The sequence below is a fragment of the Sceloporus occidentalis genome, unplaced genomic scaffold (genome assembly GCF_023333645.1).
Source record: "Sceloporus occidentalis isolate IW3139 unplaced genomic scaffold, rSceOcc1.0.p SCAF_3, whole genome shotgun sequence".
NCBI lineage: Eukaryota > Metazoa > Chordata > Lepidosauria > Squamata > Phrynosomatidae > Sceloporus > Sceloporus occidentalis.
Window position 1 is genome coordinate 130244180 of NW_028316983.1, and position 22408 is coordinate 130266587.

The following is a 22408-nucleotide window of genomic DNA, read 5'->3' on the forward strand; positions in this document are numbered from 1 at the left end:
ACCTGAGACTGACCGTAAAAAAGCTATCAGCTTGTCTATCACATTCAGCAGGGCTGGCCCAAATCATTTTGATGGAAGAGCAGCCAGTGACACACCCAATACCCACAACCCACTCTCAAAACCAAGGGGCATGATGCCCTAGGCCAGGTAAATTAGCATGGCACCTCAGGCAAAAAATTAAAAAATTCTCACAAGAGTTTCTCACCATTTTTGACAGTAAAAAAATGTGATGACAACAACAATGCACTGGCCTTTCATGATATCAAAAAAAGGAAGGAAGCCACCACGCTTTGCCTATTGGTAGGGCCAGACTTGATGTTCAGAGTTTGCATGTGGACACTGGAGACTCTAAACTGAGAGGTTCTGCCTGGTACACTTACAGAAAAATAGGTTGGGTAGGAAGTGTAGGAACAAATGAACCAACATTGCTTTCTGCTAAACCCAAAGCAGACCTGGACTGTGTATGTACATTTCCTGCATGCTCTTGGAAAACGTCCTGGGATTCACCAGGAAAATACAGTGAGAAGGCATAAATCATAAGGCAAAGGAAGGAAGAAGGTTGCCAGGTACACATCATCATCATCATCATCTTAGTTTCACAGTAGTACTGCTGCACACTACACCAATAGCTATTGCTGACTGGAAATTTGGGATAGCAATGATTCAGATTTAATCCAAGAATCTAGGAGTTACTGAGGTATTATCAGACAATGTAGCATGTTTCAAGTAGTGTCATCTTTTATAATTTTGCGGTTGTGATCCTATCTATGGCAGTTTCATTCAGGTGCTTGGCCAGTTTGTTTAGAATTGGTCCCTGAGCACCTATCACTACTGGAACCACAGTTGTTGTTTTTCCCCAGATGCAATGAATCTAAGTTTGAAGATCGCAATATTTCACAATACAGTATCTTCCCCCTGTTTATCTTCAATTTTTCTATTCCCTAGTATTGCCACATCTATAATGCAAACATTTTTTTCTTAACCACAATTATGGGCCCAGTCAACTGGCTGAAAGTACTGAGAGTTTTTAGGACTTTTCCAGGAATTTCTGTTTCAGTTGTACCAATATGTCACTGCTCCCACATCCAAATGTTTTTTGGGTTTTCTGTTTTAAATTGGCAGTTTTCCCAGGATCTCAGATCCAATCAGATATTGCTTTTTTGACTCATACCTCACTTTCCTTCTTAGTGCTTGGAAAGGATAGGAAGAAAGCCTGGGACTTTCTGTTGTTGTCGTTTTTCAATCAGTCTGGGCACACTTTATGTCTGGAATATTATGCTCTGTTTATTACTTTGAATCTTAAAGTCCCACAAAAATTTTATTGCACCCCTTTTGATTTTTCAGGCTCATGTTCCCACCAGTTTTTGCATATGTTAAATCATTTTTTTTGGGGGGGAGCATAGATCCCAATGTATAATTTCAGTCACTTTGTCATGGATGATGATGATGATGATGATGATGATGATGATGATGATTGTTTTCTCCCTCCTTCTCTCTGGGATATGCCAGGCCAGAGGATTCTGTGGCTGTGCTTCAAGAAGAGTTCACAGTGTGCAGTATGATCTGATTCTTCCTGCTATTTTCCCACTGAGGATTGTGCACTTCTGCCCTCAAGAGGAAGAGAATAGGAAAAGAATAGGGATGTGATGGAGAAAAATGGGGAGCAGGAAATAATGAGGAGAAAAGGAAAGTTGATGTGGGGAGTTAAAGAAGATGGAAAGTGAGAAAGGAAGCATGAATCATAGTGGAGAGGGGAGAAGCAGAAGATCAGGAGGGGAGGAGTGCAAGATTTCTTTCTTTGTTCAGTTTTGAGCATTTCCCCCAAATTCCCATGTCTCCTATGTACATGTACAAGATAGCTCATAACAATAAAACGCTAAATGACTATACAGATTAAACATTAAAACAACTTCTGTGGGTGTTGCTATATTTGCCCATTGCACACAAAAAAAACCCACCAATAAAAACAAATAGAGTCTTGTAGCAGCTTCAAAGACTCACACATTTATTATGTCCAAATAAAAATTGGAGAAATTAAATGCAGAATATACTTGTTGCAAGCTTTCGAAGCTCCATGGGCTTCTTCATCAGGCAAGATGTTACACACCAAAGGGGGGGAAACAACTGAAGTTTCTGAAGATGTCAGCCACAGATGCTGGTGAAAACATCTGGAAGAAACTCTTCTAGAACATGGCCACATAGCCTGAAAACCCCACAGAAAACTACAATTGGAGTCGTTTTTCAGATGCCTGCATGTTGTTTCAGTCTTTGGTAAAAGATGGTATATTGGGAAGGATATATTTTGTGCAGGCAGGCTCCTCCTACTTCTGGCCATGCAATTTCAAAGTCCAGGAAATTTAAAGTCCATGTGCAGCTCAACAGGGACCTCTCTTTTGTAATCCAATGTGTCTCCATTCCAGTGAGGTCACAGGCCTCTTTCTAGGCAGAGAACAATGGATGAGAAAATGCATTGGGTTTTTTGTTTTTCTTCTCCTGTTTGGTTTGTAACATCTTGCCTGATGAAGAAGCCCATGGAGCTTTGAAAGCTTGCAACAAGTATATTATGCATTTCGGTAGGCCAATAAAGGTATCACTGATGGATTTTTGTTTGGATTTGTTCAATGGCCAACACAGCTACACCTGCATCTTTTCTGTATTGTGAGATACCACATTTATTATGGTTAAGGTACCAGAAGACTCTTTGATATTTATATTTTGTAATACTGCAATCATTTAATTCTGTTTTAACGGAACACTTTTCTATGTTTTTAAATGTACTGCTTTTAATCTTGTAAGCTTTTCTGTGCCCTGGTTTTGGGGGAATGGTTAGGACGATGATGATGATGATGATGATGATGATGATGATGATGATGATGATAATAATAATATAAGATTAGCCCCTGTGATAGACAACAGTTTGACACTACTTTAACTGCCATGGCTCAGTGCTATGGCATGGGTGGGAGATGGGTGGTACTCACAGCTGTGGGGAAATAGCGGCTTGATTTAAAATTCTTCAGGACCAAGGAGCAAAGAAATGTCCCCAGAAACAGGATGAAGGACATGAAGGTGACATCAGGCACGTAACTGCAGCTATTGCCCACCAGGTGGCCTCCGAGTTGCACACACTGTCCCTTGGTCAGCAGGGACCAGTTCCCAGGCTCCAAATCTGACTGCTGTGGAGAAGGAAATGCCAGATATTGAGTAAGAGTGCAATGCTGGGCTTAAGGAAACGAAGGGGAAATTGCTGTGGCAAAAAATAATAATAATATACAGAATAGAGTAAATACGTTTTGTGAGACTGATTCTGATTGAATGAGGGTTACATTTTAAACCTAGCGTATGTTTTGCTTCCTGGGTGAGAGCCAAGGTTTTACGGATGCTGAAGCTCCTGTTGCCTTGGAGATGGGAGATGGATACTCACTACGAGCCCAACATGATCAAGAAGTGGGGTGGAGGCACAACACAGCTGGATATGTGCCACACAGGCTGCATCTGCGCTGCAGAAATAATCTGGTTTGACACTGCTTTAACTGCCATGGCTCAGTGCTATGGAATTCTGGAAATAGTAGTTTGTTGTGGCACCAGAACTCCACTCTGGTGCCACAACAAACTACCATTTCCAGAATTCCATAGCACTGAGCCAAGACAGTTAAAGTGGTGTCAAACTGGATTATTTCTGCAGTGTGGATGCAGTCTTCAATTTGTAGCTTTGTGCCCTCTCTGGAGAACATCTCTCCCTGGCACAACCTAGTCCCCAGAGGCAAACTAGATGCAAAGAAAACACATTTCAGACCACATCAGGACAAAGAAGATGGAGCACATGGAGGGCAGAAAGATACTGTATCTCTCCTGTCCAAGATGCCTGGCAACCATGCATTGACAAGACGCTGAATTCATGACAGGTTAGGAGAAAGTGTGTTGTACATCTCTAGGGTACAACCATAGGACATTATTCCACCTCCATCCTCTGACAGACACAGCAAGCACCTGGAAAGTTACTTTAAAAAAATCATTCTTTTTAAAATACTTCTAAACAATATTAATTTGTTTTTGCTGTATTGCTCATTACTTTTTCGTTTCTTTATATTTTTAAAACAACAGGCTGATAACAAAATAGAACAAAACTTGATAATTCTTGAAATCCTTGAAAATTAAAAAAGACTGCAATTTTTTAAAATATAACTTTAAAAGTAACTAGAAAATGTTACTCATTGCATCTTTTAATTAAAGGCTTCTCTATAATTATGCTTTTATTACAAGGGGGGGAAAGCACAGCTATCTCCTTTGCCTGAGAGCCAGTCTGGTATAGTAGTTTGAGCACTGGACTATGACTGTGGAGATCAGGGTTTGAATCCTCATTCAGCCATAGATGTCCACTGGGTGACCTTGGGCATGTCACATTCTCTCAGCCTCTAAGAAAGGCAAAGGGAAATCCGCTCTGAACAAATATTGCCAAGAAACCCCTGTGATAGGTTTGCCTCAAGTTTGCCATAAATTGGAAATGACTTGAAGGCAGGCAACAGTCATCTCCTTTGTTCATAACTCATCAAGCCATGTTGGCAATCTGACTTTGAAAAGGGCTGGGCATTTATTCCACTATGGACAAAATAAGATGGGAAAACATAGTGTGCGCACATGAGTGCTCTCTGGAGATGACTTGTACAGGGATGCTTTGGAGTGATTGCCAAGTATTTATGAAGCTGTGAGGTTTATCTCATGAATGATATGAAATCAGCAGGTTGATGGCATATGTTGGTAGTGGGGGTGGAGTGGGCACACAAACACACAATGACAACTGGAATGGACACCTACCCATCTCAGTGATGACTAGGGAAAGATTTAAATTCTTCACGATTTAAACTTGCTTCTGCTTAGGTAGTCCACATCATTCACAGAGTCTGATGTAATATTGGAACCCTGGGACCCTCCTAAGGCCCTTTCACATCACACGAACATAATGATATGATTCCATTTTATCTTTAACTTGCAATTTAGGGAAGGGCATTTAGAATGATCAGGCAGAGAGCTCCAGTGCCTCTTCAAAGAACAAATGCCAGGATTCCACAAGATGCAACCATGGCAGTTAAAGAGGAATCATTGCCCTTTAACTGTGTACTGTGAAATAGCCAATGGGAATAAACAGTGAGAATGGTTTCATTTCTTACCTCTCCAAAACTGCTAAGGGCTGGGAACAGTGTCTTGTTCAAAAGAGAAAAGTTGCCTGGGAGAAAAGAGAAAGAGAGAGAGAAGAAAGAAAAGGGAAGAAAAAGTCAATGTGAGACATCAGTTGGTCACTTGGTTCACTGCTCAGATCCACTGCAACCTGAAGCAATGGAGGGAACAAAACATTAAAAAAATTAAAATATGTTACTCTTTCATACTCCACACAGGTATTGGCAAAATAATATAACAGGGTTATATCCAGCTTCCTTACAGGGTTGTAAAACACAGGCCTGCAGCAGATTTTCATCAAATTCACTGAGATATGGAGGCTGGAGGCTGGACTGTTCTTATGTGGAAAGTGGAAAAGTTGTTTTATTGATTTTTCATGAACAAAGTGCAAGATGCTATTTCAGAATAGTAACACATGCTGTAACAACATGCACAAAGTGGACAGAGAATGCTGTCTGTTTAGAGGGGACTGATGAACAGAATATAAAGAGGCCTTTGTTTAAAATTAATTAATTCACTGTGCTCAACTACAAAATGCCAAACACTTGGAAAATTAACATATTCTGACAGAACTGTATCGAATTTTGCTTCTTTGTGCTACTGATTCCAGACCCAAGTGGGCTGCTAGGGCGAGTGGGAGATTCCTTGTAGCACTTCCAGTTGGCATCAATCAGATGAGAGATTGCTTAAAGGCTACATTGGTCTACACTGCTAACAGGGGCCATTGTAAGACCAGCCTGACTGTCTTGGAAAACAAAAATTATTTGCGGGGAACCTGCTCCAAGTTATTCCCCCTTCAGAGGTGTGGCAGATGTCTACTTGAGACAAGGCCTTGTTGCCTACAGCAAAAGAAATGGAAGGGACCCACTCTCCAGCCACATAGGACAAGCATCTTTGTTGGCATTTTGATGCCATCTGGAAACATTTATATTTTCCCACACCTTTGATACTCAGCAATTAAGATTTTCAGTGTTTGGCTTTTGTATGTTTTCCAGGCAGCAGTACCGTTGGGAGGATTTGGTTTTTCTTGTTGTACATTTGAAATGCTCTGTTGATGTTTAGGTTTTATGCTACTGGGTTTTTAAAAAAAATACTGCACCAATTGTATTTAATTCTGTAGGCTATCTTGGAGACTATGGTTGGTTCAAAAAGTAAAATACAAATATTTCAGAGGATAAAAAATACAGTCAACCTCATTAAGGATGGGAATCGGAAGTCTCCAGACACTCTAATCTAGCCATCACTACAGCATCTTACCTCCCTCTGGCATACTGCAAGCACAGCTGTACAAGGTGACATCATTGATCTTGTAATCCCAATTCACCGGGTAGTGTTCCACCAGAGACAGCATCTTCTTAATGGCGTCATAGATGAAAATGAAGCTGATGAGGGCACAAAAGCCTTCCTCTGTAAAGCGTGTGAAATACTGCACCAAATAACTGGCTTCAGTTGCCACCAGTATGAGGCCAAAGAAGGCCACCCAAAGGCCAATCCAGAGGCGGAATTCTAAATAATCCAGGTTATAGTCTCTGGTGGGAAAGAGGAGCCAAAAACATTTTTCTGAACAGACTGAGTTGCTTGAAAGACAGCACTATAGTCAGAAAGAGCTATAGACAAGTAATCCATGTCTAGAAATTCTTGCCTCGAGATTGCAGCATAGTAGTCCCACAGTAGTTATACCTCCAGCCCAGCCATTTCCATAGCTGAATGATCATCACCACACAACAGGGGACCATCGGTGAACATTGCAGCTTGGCTCATTTGTTGCAACATTTAGAGAAAAGAGATAATAGCCTAATGCTAGCCATTGCACATATTCAAGCTAATTAGCTGATAATTGACCAAACTGTGGATAATGGAATGCATTTATCAGGGGAAAAAGAATTACCACACCCCTCCTCAAACTTGAGTGCTCTATGAGTTTAGACTATAATTCTGCCTATACTCAGCCCCTGGGAACAATGGGGTCTATAGTCCAAGACATCTGGAGAACATCAGATTGAGAAAGGATGAGCTGGAAAACAACTTTTTTTTTAAAGGGAAAAATGGTTGCTGCTCCAAGGTCAATGCCACCATCTTGTTCAGCTGACAGAATGTGTTGATATTTTCAGAATAGTAAGGCCTGCTAAAGAAATACACAAGTAAAGGTGGTACAGACCATGGAATATTCCCTCCTTCTGAATGGCCAAACCATGGACTCATTTCCAGGATTGTTCCTATGCCTGGAAGTTTAGCCTGGCTGACTTTCTCAAGGGAGTTTCCTCTACTGAACCAGCATTTTAAATGTGTCACAATAACAATATATAATATCTTGGTCATCGGTTCCATTTTTCAGTGCTTAGGCATATCAAGCCACTCATAAGCCAAAGCTGCTCAACATGACATATTCTGTGAAAAGGTTAAGGCATTCTGAATTCACCATGTTGGGTTCATTATTATGACATCGCCAATAAGCAGCTGTGTCCAAATGTTAACTAAGATGATGGAGTGGCAAATCCACTGATCCCAACAAACTGAATGCATGAGTGAGCTTGTCACAAGGCTAAGACTTCACCTGAATATTGTACATCAGAACTGGGATGCAGGCAGGGAAGAGAGACCCTGGCACAATATTGCTTAAATTGCTCCTAGTCATCTCTATGGGGCTAGAGGAAAAGGAATGTTGTGGGCTTCCACCCAGTGGGAACACTGACAAACATGATGGTTTACTTACTTGCTGAAGGAAAAGAGAAGTCGTTCAAAGACAAGGACAGGCCCTGTGCTGCTCAGAATGGTGAGAGGCTGGCCAGAAAACAGGCAGAAAAATGCTCCAGCAAAAGCAGTGCCCAGGAAACTCTCCAGCACACCCTAAATCATATAAGGAAGGACATGTTTCTTTGACTGAATGTAGGCTCAACGGCAGTGGTCAACTGACTGATCCCACCTTGAGTCCCAGGTTTGAGAAAAAGACATACAGATAAACATATACATGCACACAGCTGGAATGATGGGCATAAATTTGTCCTCTTTGTATGCATATATGCATGCATTTGCACACACTCCACTAGAAGTAACAGAGCTGTCCACTTTTATAGTGCCCCAAGTGTTTATAGTGCAGGATGCTGAGACAACTTGGGCCTGAACAGGCAGGAGAAATGTAGCATCCACAAATGGGATGGTGTGTCTTACTAGAAGGTTGTTTTTTTTAAAACACACCTGCATGTTATCTGTAGCATCGCCCAGCATTCCTCCAAAGGTGATTGCATTGGTGACAGTTGCCAGGTAGATATAAAGGATTGCTGAAAAGCACTGGATGTTAAGGGCATCATAGAAATCACTGCAGTACCAAGGGGCTTTCCTCTGGATATCTTTTAATAATCCTCCAAATAGTCTGCAGGAAAAAAGAATATTTCTTTAAAACTGGGGTTTTCATCATACAGGCAATTGTATTCCCTATTACCATGTATGGATGTGAGAGCTGGACAGACAAGAATGAAGATAGGAAGAATCATAGAATCATAGAATCATAGAGTTGGAAGAGACAGCAAGGGCCATCCAGTCCAACCCCGTCATGCAGGAAATCTAAATCAAAGCATCCCCAACAGATGGCCATCCAGCCTCTGTTTAAAGACCTCCAAGGAGGGAGACTCCACTACACTCCGAGGGAGTATGTTCCACTGTCGAACAGCCCTTACTGTCAGGAAGTTCCTCCTAATGTTGAGGTGGAATCTCTTTTCCTGCAGCTTGCATCCATTGCTCTGGATCCTAGTCTCTGGACCAGCAGAAAACAAGCTTGTTCCCTCCTCAATGTGACATCCCTTCAAGTATTTAAATAGGGCTATCATATCACCTCTTAACCTTCTCTTCTCCAGGCTAAACATCCCCAGCTCCCTAAGTCGTTCCTCATAGGACATGGTTTCCAGACCCTTCACCATTTTAATAGCCCTCCTTTGGACACGCTCCAGTTTCTCAACATCCTTTTTAAATTGTGGTGCCCAGAACTGGACACAATATTCCAGGTGGGGCTTGACCAGAGCAGAATAGAGTGGCACTATTACTTCTCTTGATTTAGACACTATACTTCTATTGATGCAGCCTAAAATCAATTCATTTGAGATGTGGTGCTGCAGAAGAGTGTCGAGGATTCCAAGGACAGTCAAAAGGACAAACAAATGGGTCCTAGAGCAGATCAAGCCAGAAATGTCCCTAGAAGCCAAGATGACAAGACTTAGACTGTCATACTTTGGAGACATGATGAGAAGGCATGAATCGTTGGAAAAGACAATAATGTTGAGAAAAGTGGAGGGAAATAGAAAGAGAGGAAGGCCACATGTTAGATGGATGGACTTTATTAAAGAAGCCACGAATATGAGTTTGCAGGTACTGGGCAGAGCTGTAGAGGACAGGGTCTCATCCATAGTGTCACCATGGGTCGAGATCAACACAAAGGCAGATAACAACAACAACAAATATAGTTATTTGGGGTCCTTTTTTCCCTTATTATATCTGGAACCTTAGGGAAAGGCTAGAACAGAATGTCAGTAGGGGAGATGATAGCTTAGATGACTTTTAGAATATCATCAAGGGTTTCCACCTCCCAATAGAAGAACAACAGAAACAAATATAATTTTGTCTTCCTAAATTAGGCTTCTAACATCAGCAAAGCTTGTAGGGAAAATAGGAGTTCTGTCCACTGCTTTCAGCCACTGTTTTGCACCTTGGCTCTGGCTGCTAGACTTTGCAATTCTAGTAAAGAACAAAGAAGAACCCACAACCTAAATGTTTTCCACAAAATTCAACCTATTTATGATTCCAGAGCCGTGCAGCCCAACTAGGCCACCAGAATCTTTTAAATCATGTATCTGTATTTTTTATTAGTTTAGAGACATCTCCTTCCTATTCCTCCCAGCCAACCATCTCTGAATTTTACCGTCCTGTCCTCTTCAGTTCCTCACTGACATGTTGGTGTCCATGTCCATGAGAATGGCCATGGCCATGCCGGTCATCCATGGTAGATATGTTCCCATTGGAGTGAAGACTCCATTCACGAAGGTGCATGGAGAGCCTGAAAAGATAAGGGATATATTTAAGGATAGATAAATTCTTATGTAGAAATGAGCAGCAGTCCATTTTTCCTGTCTGCTATTGTCAGACACCAGTCATTCCCGAAGCCACCACTAGTGCTTTCAATGATTTGGAAATGGTTGAGATGCTGAGACAGTATAATATCCAAACACACCAAATGTGCTATCTTGATTGAAAATCTCTAGAAACCCCACCATAAATGAAGAATGAGGGGGCTTCTATCATCCATTTAAAGTGGCCATTTTCATATAAGCCCTTACTAAGCTAGAATACATTGGCTTGTGGCCAGAAGAAACTCCTAATTCTCCAGGTCTTTGCCTACATATCTCTAGCCAAAGAGATCTCCTAAATTCATCAGAATTTAATCAATGCTCTCCCATTCCCAGCTCCACTTTGTAGATACCTCTTCTGTGGTGAGGGCAAGCATTTGGGGGGAGCAATTCGGGTGGTTGGGTCCCATTTTCCTGGAGGTAAGACAGTCAGCTCATCCAGAAACTCATCAATTCCTGCAATGAGATCTCCTCTGCCACTTGCTTTCCGGGCAACTCGCTGAAAAAGCTGGAAGGGAATAGTGTTAGTCACAGCAATCCTTCATGCAGGCAAATACAACATTATGCCATCTGTGGGATAGAGAATGACATTCAGGAGAAATTTGAATTTGATTTCCACAGAATCATAAAGTTTGATGTAATTCAGGGGTGGGGATTGTGTGGGCCTTCAGATGTTGTTAGGCTACAACTCCCATTAGTCCCACCCAGCATAGACAACATAGGCAATTCAGCAACGTTTGGAGGGCTGCACTTTGCTGACTTCTAAACTAGTCCAACCCTGTGGTCAATACAGGGTCTGCAATGCAGGATCCAGGTACAGCAGGAGTGGGGGAAAGATTCAAGGTCAGATCCCCACCCCCTAACACCACAATGCTAAGGGGCACAGCCAAGTAAGGAAGGGCCCGTACAGACAGGCCAAAATAAAGCTGCTTCGAGTCACTTTGGAGGTATGCTGTTTAAATTATGCATGCATCCTAAGAAGCCGGAAGCCACGCCAAAGCCATGTTCCAGTGCTAACGACTGGAGTACAGCTTTGGCACAGCTTCTAGCCTCTTAAGATGCAAGTGTAATTTAAACAGCATACTTCCAAAGTTACCCGAAGCAGCTCTACTTTGTCCTGTCTGTACGGGCATGAAATTTCTTTTCCTTTCCTTTCCTTTCTTACCTGTTGGGAGAGTAAATAAGGTGGACAGAATTAACAGGAAGGATGCTAAGGTTTGCTCAAGCACACAGTTCTGCCTTTGCATGTGCACTCACTCACTTACTCACAAATATACACACACAAATATGAATGAACTCTGCCCATAATACAATTGGTATTTATAATGGGCAGAGCTCTGAAAAACAAAAACAGCACATGAAAAAGTATGAAACTAGCAGCAACACCAATTCCTTTTATGGAAATCAAAAGATTCATCTCAGGGTTATTAGTCACTTGTTCATTTTCCTTCCAAATTTCCAGACACCACCATGTTATCCCAAAACAACTCCATGCACCCCACCACCCATACCCTGACTCACCTCATCTGTCAGGAGAGTAGCCACAGCTCTGCCAATTTCATGGTAGGCCTTCACTTTGGCTCTGGGGCCCAACAGGATAAAGAGGAACCTAGACAGAGCGGCAGAAAGGGCATGAATGTCACCACTGCTGCCAAAAGGGAGCAAAGGTGGGGTTTTTTTGTCAATATTTTTTGCACTTGGAGTCATCAGAGTACTGAGGCTACAAATCCAGTCCTTAGATAAGTAGGTACGAAGTTGTCAGGCATAAGGGTGGCACGACCTTAATCCCAGAGGAATCAGGACAGCAGCCAGGATGAAGATCTGACTTTTGTTCTTCTGCAACACTACCGATCTGGAACAAATGACCCAAGGATCTAATGAGGGCTGAGCTGGCTCTGTACATTCTTCTGATTTGCTCTTCTTGATCTGAAATCTAACCACCACTTATAATTCCAGCTGCTGCCCTTTCGTTCATTAACTGGCTCCTCTGAAACCAGATTTGCATCCTCTTTTCTGCCTCTGGACCTTTAAAACCTGGTCTGTCCGAACCAAATGTGGCCCCACCCCAGCATTGGGCCAAGGTCTGACAGCGGTGAGTTGAGCGATGTTTAGCCTGGATAGAGTTACCAGGACTTGGCTCAGCTGACTGTACTCTTCCTAAGAATGGCCAAAATGATATCTGCTTAGGAGGACCATCTATGGCTCCCAGACTCTGCTTTGCATAGTTTGAGGGGGATATTTCACAATGGACTGAATGGCAGCCTCATTGAAGACAGTGAGCAAAGGTGAACATCTCTACTAATAATCTCAGGCACTTTAGAGCCGCTGCATCAAAAATGCTGATGGGGAAACGATGCCTTAGTACATCTAGGGATAGCCATGTTGGCCATGTAGCAAATCCAGTAACATCCAAACAATGATACCTTTAATGGGCCAACCAAAAAGTACTGTTAATACCTTAGTGTAGGCTATCCAGGCCCAGTTTAGCTGGCTGTTGCCTTCATTTCTTCCACTGAGCTGTTTCAAACAGAATGTTTAAGTAGCAGAGGGGATGAAGGTGGGGGTAGGGGATGCTAGAGCCTTCTACTTGTGCATCACAGCACTGACAATGGTTTTAATTTGCAATGGCAACCTGATGCTAAGAACTGCAGGACATTTGCTTCCCTCCAGCATCCTAGCAGGGAACTAACTCTTATGCTAGAAGTCCTCAAGATCATGTGAGCAAGTTGCTTGCTTGCCTGCCTATGGGCTGATTACCTGCTGGGAAAAGCAACTTCTGTCAAGTTCCCAAGAAGCACGGACTGCTGCAGGCGCACAAAGGCAATGAAGGGCTTCTCCAGAAAGCTGGCTTCTCCTACAAGAATGTTGGCCACTTCGGTCCCAGCTGGAATCTTTTTCTTAAAGTTATTTTTGAGCTGCAGTGAAAGAAAATTCAGGACAATTCACACTCCAGAAAACCAAAAAAGAAATACTGCACATTCAACTTTACATTTTAGATAAGTATAAAAACATATAACATAGATACTGTAAAGTATTGAATGTGAAGTATTGTTCTTGTACGTAATTGTACGTAATTGTATGTAACGTGCTGTTATCTTGTATTTAAATATATGTAAATGTATGTAATGTATAGTAGATGTTTGTTGTATGGTGTAATAAATAATGATAATAATAATAATAAAAGAAAACCAGAGGAAAATGACTGAACAGTCCTGGGGAGTGAACAAATAAGAAAGCCACCTCTCTTTGCCAGTTTCTCTTTTTGAAAAACGATTGGACCAAAAAACAAAAAAGAGGGGGTTAAGAAATGGAATGGCAGTGTTTTAATATAAGTATACATACATAAACAATGGCACGACATGTCTTTTTATTGCTGTTATTGTTGCTAATCACCAGTAATATAAAGGCTCTGGCCAATACACTTGGACACTTCTCCAACCATATTTTACATTGTGCAGACTGTCACTCTTGGAAGTGACTGATAACACCCAAAATCCACAAAGCAATGATATCTTTATTTGGCCAACCAAAATGTACAATATATATGATGCAAGCTTTTGAAGCTCCACTAGCTTCTTTATCTGACAAAGGTGTTAAAAATCATACAGGAGGAAAAAGTGACAATGTTAGTCAGAGGCCTACATTTTAACAAGATGTTGTTGATGTGTTGTTCTGTGCTGAGATGCTTTTTAAAGTCCAGGAGATAAAATTTGAATGCCATTAGCAATACAAAAAAAGTACTTCCTCAAAGGTATTTCTGTTTCTTATGAGATCACAACGCCCTTTGTTAAGCAGAGAGCACTGAATCTCTCAAGAGAAGCCTCTTATGCTTTTTCATTAGGAACATTTTTAGGTGTTGTTTTAGTAAAACATGCCAAATATTGTCCCAATTTTAAATAAAAAATGTTTTTTCTTTATTGGCGGTAGAAACTTCAAATAGTGAACTCCCGGTCCATTGACTCCTTCTTTAGTAATCTCCTGTAGCAGCTAAAATGAGACATCTTCACATACAGGAAACATATTTAGGGGTAACCATGTTGGCCATAAAGCAAAGTGTAATAACACCCCAAATCCACAAAACAGTGAAAAGACTGGATTGACTGTGTTTCCCCTGTATGACAGTTTGATGGAACATCCACCCATACACCTCACACATACTTTTTATTCTTCCAAACAATAGCACTGAAATCATGCCTGCTTCTGTCTTTCAGATCTCAAAATTAGGTGGAACACCATGAAATGACAGATATCCTTTGCAATAAAGAGCACAAACAATCCCCATTTCCTTAAGATCTACCTCTCTTGTACTCCTTGAATACAAAGGGCATCCTTTCTTTGTCAAAGTCCCACCAAATTTTCAGAGCTGACAGAAGCAGGCATGCCTTTTCTAAATAAGGAGGAAAAGACAGGGTCAGAAGGAATCCTTGTAGTAAGGATCTTCTTCCACTGTAGTGAACATCTGAGAACCTTGGAAGCATTTTGCAACATCTTCCATCTTTCTGTGTTTAACAAAAATTACTCACCTGCTCCTTTAGAGGAACATCCGAAACCTCATTCTTTGGATCTGAGTGTCTATTTGCTTTGCCTGCAACACAAGTTTTTTTTAAAAAAGTCAACAGAAGAAATGCTAGAATGCTTTTTAATACGAGCCAACTCAAAAACCACTGTTAGGGAGTTACTCTTTTTTTCAGCTTTGTCTTTACAAACATCAGAATCTTTATATCCTTTGCTGAATAATGGCCTCTTAAAGAGGCACAATATAAAGATGGTTTCTTCAACAAGGCACCTTAATCTGGGCCTCTGATGGTTTTGCCAATGCAGGGAAACTTCTGTTGCAGCCCACAGACTCCAGTGCCTTATGCCAACCTTGATGCTGCCTTACTGGCTTCCTGAGCCATCAGAATTTTTGCTGTGTGACTTAACCACTTAGCTAATGCACCTTAATTCAGCATTATAGTGTTTGATTTATTTATTGCACTCTCCAGTATGATTGGAAAAACCTCCCTAACTCACCCCACAAATGTTCCAAGGACACCTTATTAACATTACTTTCCTGCTGTGCCTATTACTCCTCTTGTTACTTCACAGCTGAAGGATAAAAGTGCTTGGCATGCTGGGATTAGTGTGCCAATGCAGTCTTTTGCATGTCTGCTTAGAAGTACCGTATGTCCCAATGAGATGAATGAGATCTACTCCCAGGAAAGTAAGTACAACAAGGTTACCAGTTCAAGATCATTCAAAGCCCTGAGGTTTCCAGGCCAAAACCTAGAACTTGGGACAGCCTCAGTGGTGTTATTAAGTATTATACATTAAATATCATCCACAGTTGCTCACAGCTTTTCATTCTTACACACACAAAAAGAACATAGAACATATTTTCATGTTTGGAAATTAAGACAGAAACCTTAGCTAAAGGGGCTGTTCCCAGATCATTATGGAATGAGGGGGGATTATTCCTTCACAGTTACTTAGGGAGATAGGATAAGGGACATTTAATCTAATCTATTTTCTTCTAGACAAAAGGTGAATGCAAAGCAGAGTGGAGGATAAGCCCTGGCAATACAACAACTGGGAGGGAAGAAGGCAGCTTACAAAGGAGTATATCCCATGGCGTTTTAATTCGTTTTACCTCTATCCAGATTAAATCTTAATTCAGGCGACATCCTGATTTTATCAGACAGTTTTTGCCACCTAATTTGCCACCTGACTACATCCTGGGTCCATCCCGCTTCTAGAGCCACTCCTCCCAGCTCTTTTTGGATCCAGGAGTTTTCCAGCTTGAGCAAATGGCCGGCGGAGCACTCCTGGAAGCAGGGATGGACCCAGGCTGTATTTGGGCTGCAGTTAGGCAGCAAAAACTGTCTGATAATATCAAGATGCCACCTAAATTAAGGTTTAAACCGGACAGAGGTAAGCCAAATTAAAACACCATGGGATAAGCTCCAAAGAAAATACATAGACCCCCCTGGAGAGTCTTTGCAAGTTTATTTTATTTTATTTTATTTATTCCATTTCTATGCCACCTTTCTCCCAGAATGCGACCCAAGGTAGCTCACAAGATAAAAACATTTTAAAAGATTTTACAAATAAATAAATAAGTTACAATAACAATTTAAAAGCCATTAAAATCATCTAGATAAAACAGTATTAAAATTAACACAAAAAAACATACAAAAGTTAAAAACAGAACTTAAACACCCCATATATTGTTGTCAAATTGCAGCAACCAATCAATTAAACCTTGGTAACTGTAGCAAGCTGCTGGTTTCCCTTTGCCTGGAGCTGCACCCACCAAAACTGGAGAATTTTCACCCTTGTCTCCTGCCTGGAATTGGAGATAGTCCATGAAAACTGGAGACTCAGGGCCAGATCTTAAGGTCTGCCAATCCCAGTTCAGGATGGCAGCTTAGAACAGCATTCTCATCAAACAGGCCATGACTTAGCAATGCTCCAACAAGGCAGGATTATTCTTTTGGTTACTATTTTATGAACTGTGATCTGCAGTATACCAGTGCTAAACTACTCATATCTCACAGGAAGAAGAACTCTCTTACCCCTTCAAAATGAATGGATCCTTAGCCGGAGGCTTGAATGGGTTTCTCATATCACCCAGACAGTGCTGTTTGAGCATAATGCTGGCTTTCTCTAGTCTGCTGTAGGTTAGATTTAAGAAGGAAGAAAGAAATCAGAGCCATCATGCAATGCCACATACCAGAGTAGCAGCGGGCCATGCCCAGCTCCATTAGCATCTTCAGCTGAGATTTGGTTGTATGGTGTTGAGGTCTGAGAAGCAAGACGTGGGTGAGTTCCTTCAAGTGCTCTGGCCTGATAGAGTGGTTTTCAAGCTGGTTCTCAATCACCTTCTCTTGAACAAAAAATAAAATAAATTAAATCAACAGAAGCTGCTGCACAGGTCTTTTCCTTTCTATATCCAACCTTTGGGATTTGCTGAAGTCCACTTAAGATCAATTGTCCCACTGCCTTCTAATAAGCAGTGAGTATTGTAATAATGAAATGAGAAGAAATCTCCACTGAACATGGTGCAGCTAACTTCCACTGAAGAATTATGAATGGGACTAAACTCTTATAATACCATCTGACTAGCAAGTTTCCCACATTGCTGTGTTGTAGACCTGATGAGTATCCTTGGGCCTGTCGATGTTAGGGACAACAAGGGCATAACTGGAAAACAAAGCTTTTATAGTGTAAACCTCTTTTAAAGGTGACCAAGTTGGTAGTCAGCACTAGTCCCCATAGTAGCAATTTTTACAGTTTAATTGCTCCATGTGCAAATATGGACTTTTTGTTTGTTTCAAGCATCACCACTGAGTTTAACTGAATAAGCCCAGGTTTTCACTGTTGCTCACTGTTATTCCACAAAAGAGGGAATGTGTGCTTTCAGTTTTGAAAAAATGCATTCATATTGGGGGCCAGAACGTAACAGAAATATTTCTGTCCTCCATTTTCCCCTCAGAGGTGTTATTTCTTAAAAGAAGGTGTTGTTTTATGTTTAAGCTTAATATGTCTTTGTGTGTTGTTTCCCATCTTCAAAACTAGTATTAAACAGATACAGGAAGAATATTATTATCTTATTTCTTCACACCATGTATAAGTTTAATTGAGAAAGTTGTACTTAAAGGCAGACTGAGAAACACTTAAATATATCTTTCCTGCACCATTTTCCATCTGCACCATTTTCCATCTGTATGATGTGGGCAAATGGAGTTTTACATAATATTCCAGGTGTGGCTTCACTGCAGATTTTTATACAGTTGTTACGATACTGACAGTCTTATTTTATTTTTTAAAATCTCTTTTCCTAATGATCCACAAGATGGGGAGGCTGCCTTTTTCATCATAAGTGCATACTGGGTCAGCATTATAAGTAAACTATTCACTACTATCCAAATATCACTTTCTTTTTCACCGCCACTCGCATGTGGAGGGGGCTTGCATCCACATGCATCACTTTACACTGAGTAACACTGAATTTCATTTGCTGGCGTCCATCCACCTAGGTTGGAGAGGGTTCGGGAGCATACAGTAACTGCACACTCCTGAACCCTAGAGGCGGCATCATAGTGGCATCCTGTTCACACAGGCGCCACCATGATGATGTAAGCGAAGTGCAGCATATAGAAGTTGCTGCGCGTTGCTTATGTCACTGGTGCACCAATGGTGCACTCGTGACGTGCGCCCGGCACCTTAAAAAGAACCCGTTTTCCCGGGTTCTTTTTACTGCGGAGGGACGCCGCGCTGTTTGCCTGCTGCGGTGTCCCTTCAGAGTTAAAAAGGTTGCCTCCAGCCCACCCTTTCAGGGCAGTATGTACCGCACCATTATTTCTACTCTCTGCTTCTGGTCTTCTTATCGCACTATCGTTCCTTTTGTGCAAGTAAGAAGGGATGCCCTGAGCACTTCCAAAGAGTTGTATGGTGGTGCAGTTAGGAGTCCTGGTGATGCAGTAGTTAAATGCCTGTATTGCAGCCACTCACTCAAAATCATAAGGTTGTGAGTTCAATACCAGCAAGAGGGCTCAAGGTCAACTCAGGCTTACATCCTTCTGAGGTTGCTAAAATAAGTACCCAGATTGTTGGGGGCAATTAGCTTACAGTTGTAAACCGCTTAGACACTGCTAGTTCAGTATGAAGCAGAATATAAATGAAACTGTTTGTTTGAGAAGTAACCAGGGCATCAGCATGAAGTGCTCAGTAGCTCAAACACATTGTAGCACACAGGGAACCCTATTTCACCAGCAGGCATTCTGTGTGATACAAGGGGCCTGTGCGGTGCTACAAGGACATCCTGACTTTGGAGTTGATCACATGGGAGGAATTTATCTTAATTTCGAATGAAAAGGAAGTGAGGCCAGAACGCATTCACGTGAATTTGCTAGTTCAGCAAATTTAGGTGAATTTGAATTGCATTCGAACTGAATTCCCATTGCCCGAAACTGCATGTGGTAGTCTATCACACAATAACGTTAAATCTCATGATTGCGTTCAGATTGCCATTGGGTTATACTTCCAATTTCCCTTGTCTGATAAACTCCACTGTATTGTATGGATGTTTGCTAGCAGAGAAGGAGGCTTAAGGAACAACCACAGGGGCATTGGGTAGACTGGCTATGGCACTGGCCAGGCAGCCAGCAGCACTGCCCTCAGCCTTCTCTTCCAATTGTCACTAGTTTCTCCAGCACCATAAAAGGAAGGCTGTGGCTGGCATATCTGGGTACTCCAACTTTAGCAGAGCTTCAAATAGGTAAAGAGCCTATGAATTGCTTCTCAGTTCCTTTCCAGCATTGCCAAAACCTGTGGTGCTCACATAACCCTTACAAACTGGGATGTTCTCTGAAAGAGATGTTATTAACCCAGTCAAGGACAGACATGTTGTTCAGAAGGAGAGATGATCTTTTCACACTTTCCACATACCAATTATTTGCTTAAAACTATGTGCTTCCAGGTCTAGCATGATGGTCCCTTTCCTTATACATGTCCGTAGCTCAAACAGACTATGAAGGGACAGGGTGGTCACATGAGGTTTGCTCCAGCGTTCTCCTCCATCTTCGACTTTCTCTTCAAACTTTATCCACCTGCAGTGGAAAAGTGGAGTTAATCAGAGGCTCTTTTACATAGCAGATTTTCCATTTCCTGAGCTTGGCATAAGGCTAGTGCCGTCTGTAGGGTTGGTGTCACCTGATGTGGTAACTCATGGTGTTACCTCCCCTCTTATTGACCTCCACACCATACAGAATCCTTAGCAATGTTATTATTGTCCTAAATCATAATTCCCATATATCATTGAACGTCATGGTAATAGTTGTGACATAAAACAACGGGCACAATTAAAATGATACCTTTAAATTACAATATCCCATACACAGAATAAACGTATTTACATATAGATTGCTCCATGTGTTTAAAGTGAAAATTGGATAAAGTGTGACTTTTTAAAGAAATTATTTAAAATTTAATTAAGAAAATTTTGTTTTTGAAATTTTAATTTTAATTAAAAAATAAAACAAAACAAAACCTCTCCTTTCTCCTCCCATTGAGTCTCACCCCACTCACACCATCTCTTCAGCACTTTAAAGAGACACAGGCAGATGCCACAGCCCATTTTTGGCAAAAGATAGAAGTTTGGGGAGCAATTGTGCCACCCCACTCAGGGTGTCACCTGGTGTGGTCCGAACCCCTCGCACTCCCGTAGTGTTGCCATGCATAATACACAACCTCCTTGTCAGAAAATGACACTCAAATGTTCATGAACTACAGCAACCGTTTTGTTAGTTTCAACAATACTTAGGTCCCAGGTGAATGAGTTCTGGACCCAGGGAAAGTGGCTGTCAACCCAAATAGACCAGAGATAGGAGTGAACAGAAAGAAAGGCAGAATTCAAAATCCAAGACAGCAGCCTGAAATCAAGAGATCAGACAACAGCATTACACTAAAAAAATAACAAAACCTGATATATGATTATGTCATGGGGGAGGGCAAGACCGTTTTTTAGAATCAGCTGAGTGGATCTTCTGGTTGGTACTACAATTTAGATGATATCCTCAAAACCCAGAACTTAACCTGTCTGCTGTGATTCAAACCCCATCCTCTCCATAGACTGGGACCTCATCCAATGGCTATACACTCCTTCTATGTACCCATTAGTACTGAAGAACTTTTTAATCTCTTAGGCAATGCCTTGTCTGTCAAAAATTCTGTCTTGAGCAATCTCTCCACAATCAAAGATTTATCTTACAATGGCCGCCCAGTACAGATGTTTCAGGATCTCTCATCAGAGACACTGATTCGCAGATGAAACCTGAGGCCATACACCTCCCTCCTGTAGGGAGCAGGTATAAAATATCAGTGGGGCTTTCCCTTCAAATGGATTGTTTCCCATAAGAATGACACCTTGACTGCCTCTACCAAGAACCAGATGCTTAAATTTTGTGGGGGCCCTGGATGTCAAGATGCATCGGGAATTAGAAAAGGAATCTAACATGGATGCTGAACCTAGACGCAGCAGGAATCCTTTTGAGTAGGCAACAGTTCAAACAAAGGTGCACAATAGATACAAAAAAAGCCAGCCCTTTGATTCAAAACTTCTCTTCATAACAAGATCGATATGACATACCTTCAAATATTTAAACATGACTATCTTCTCTTCCCCAAGCTAAACATACCAAGCTCCCTAAGTTCCTTCTCATAGGGCATAGTGTCTGATCTTCCACTATTCTTGCTGACCTCCTCTGGACACACTCTTGAATTGTGGTGCCCATAATTCTACATAGTATTCCAGGTGAGGTCTGACCAAACCAGAACAGAGTGGCGCTATTATTTCCCTTGACCTAAATACTACTAATGCAGCCTAGGGTTATACCAACCTTTTTAGCTGTCTCATCACACTGTTGACTCATGTTTAGCTTGCGGTCTATCAAGACTCCTAGATCCCTTTTGCATGTACTGTTGTCAAGCCAGGTATGGACAACACCCTGAGGAAAGGGCCTTTATATGAGTGATTGTGGAATGGGAAGAAATGGACAGTGTGTGTGTGTGTGTGTGTGTGTGTTGGACAATGGACAGGCTAGATGAAGGCAAGGGAAATTAAGCACTTACAAACTCGTTACTGTGCCAGTCCCTCCCCATCTACAATATCTCCAAGAGCCTTGCTCTAATCTTGGAGGCTGTGGGTCATAAACCAGAGGTTAAAAAGCAGGAGAGCTAGGGCTGATCAGTCGTAGGAGATTATCACATTGCTTTTAAAGCACCTTATCCTCAACAGGATAAAGGCACATTTAATTTTAAACCCGGGTGTTATCACACTCACTGATATCTGGGTGAATGCAACCCATATGCAGCCTGGATCCCAGCCACACTTATCCAGTGTGGCAAAATCTCGTTTTGAAAAGCCACTGGATAAGTACAGTTGGGATCCGGGGTGCATACGAGTTGCATTTGCCCAGCCACTGGCTAGTGCGATAACACTTGGTTTTAAAATTAATTGAACTATTATCCCATCGGGAATAAGGTGCTTTCAAAGCAATATGATAATCTCCATTGTCTGACTCCACTCCATGAATATCCTTCCTAACTGTCATTTCCTAATGATCTTAAATAGCACAATG

The 22408-nt window shown here is 41.6% G+C and overlaps 1 protein-coding gene across 1 annotated transcript in view; it reads right to left on the reverse strand.

Annotated features, from left to right (window-relative positions):
* The window catches only part of SLC4A9 (solute carrier family 4 member 9), a 50929-nt gene that overhangs the window by 22775 nt on the left and 5746 nt on the right, over positions 1-22408 (reverse strand). The window contains exons 2-13 of the mRNA XM_089518760.1: positions 19719-19879; positions 17002-17154; positions 14813-14874; positions 13047-13204; positions 11811-11898; positions 10643-10797; positions 10085-10219; positions 8371-8545; positions 7889-8022; positions 6433-6704; positions 5169-5224; positions 2982-3176 (exon numbers count right to left, since the gene is read on the reverse strand). Coding sequence (XP_089374886.1) covers positions 2982-3176; positions 5169-5224; positions 6433-6704; positions 7889-8022; positions 8371-8545; positions 10085-10219; positions 10643-10797; positions 11811-11898; positions 13047-13204; positions 14813-14874; positions 17002-17154; positions 19719-19879 — 1744 coding nt within the window. The remainder of the gene's footprint in view (positions 1-2981; positions 3177-5168; positions 5225-6432; positions 6705-7888; positions 8023-8370; positions 8546-10084; positions 10220-10642; positions 10798-11810; positions 11899-13046; positions 13205-14812; positions 14875-17001; positions 17155-19718; positions 19880-22408) is intronic.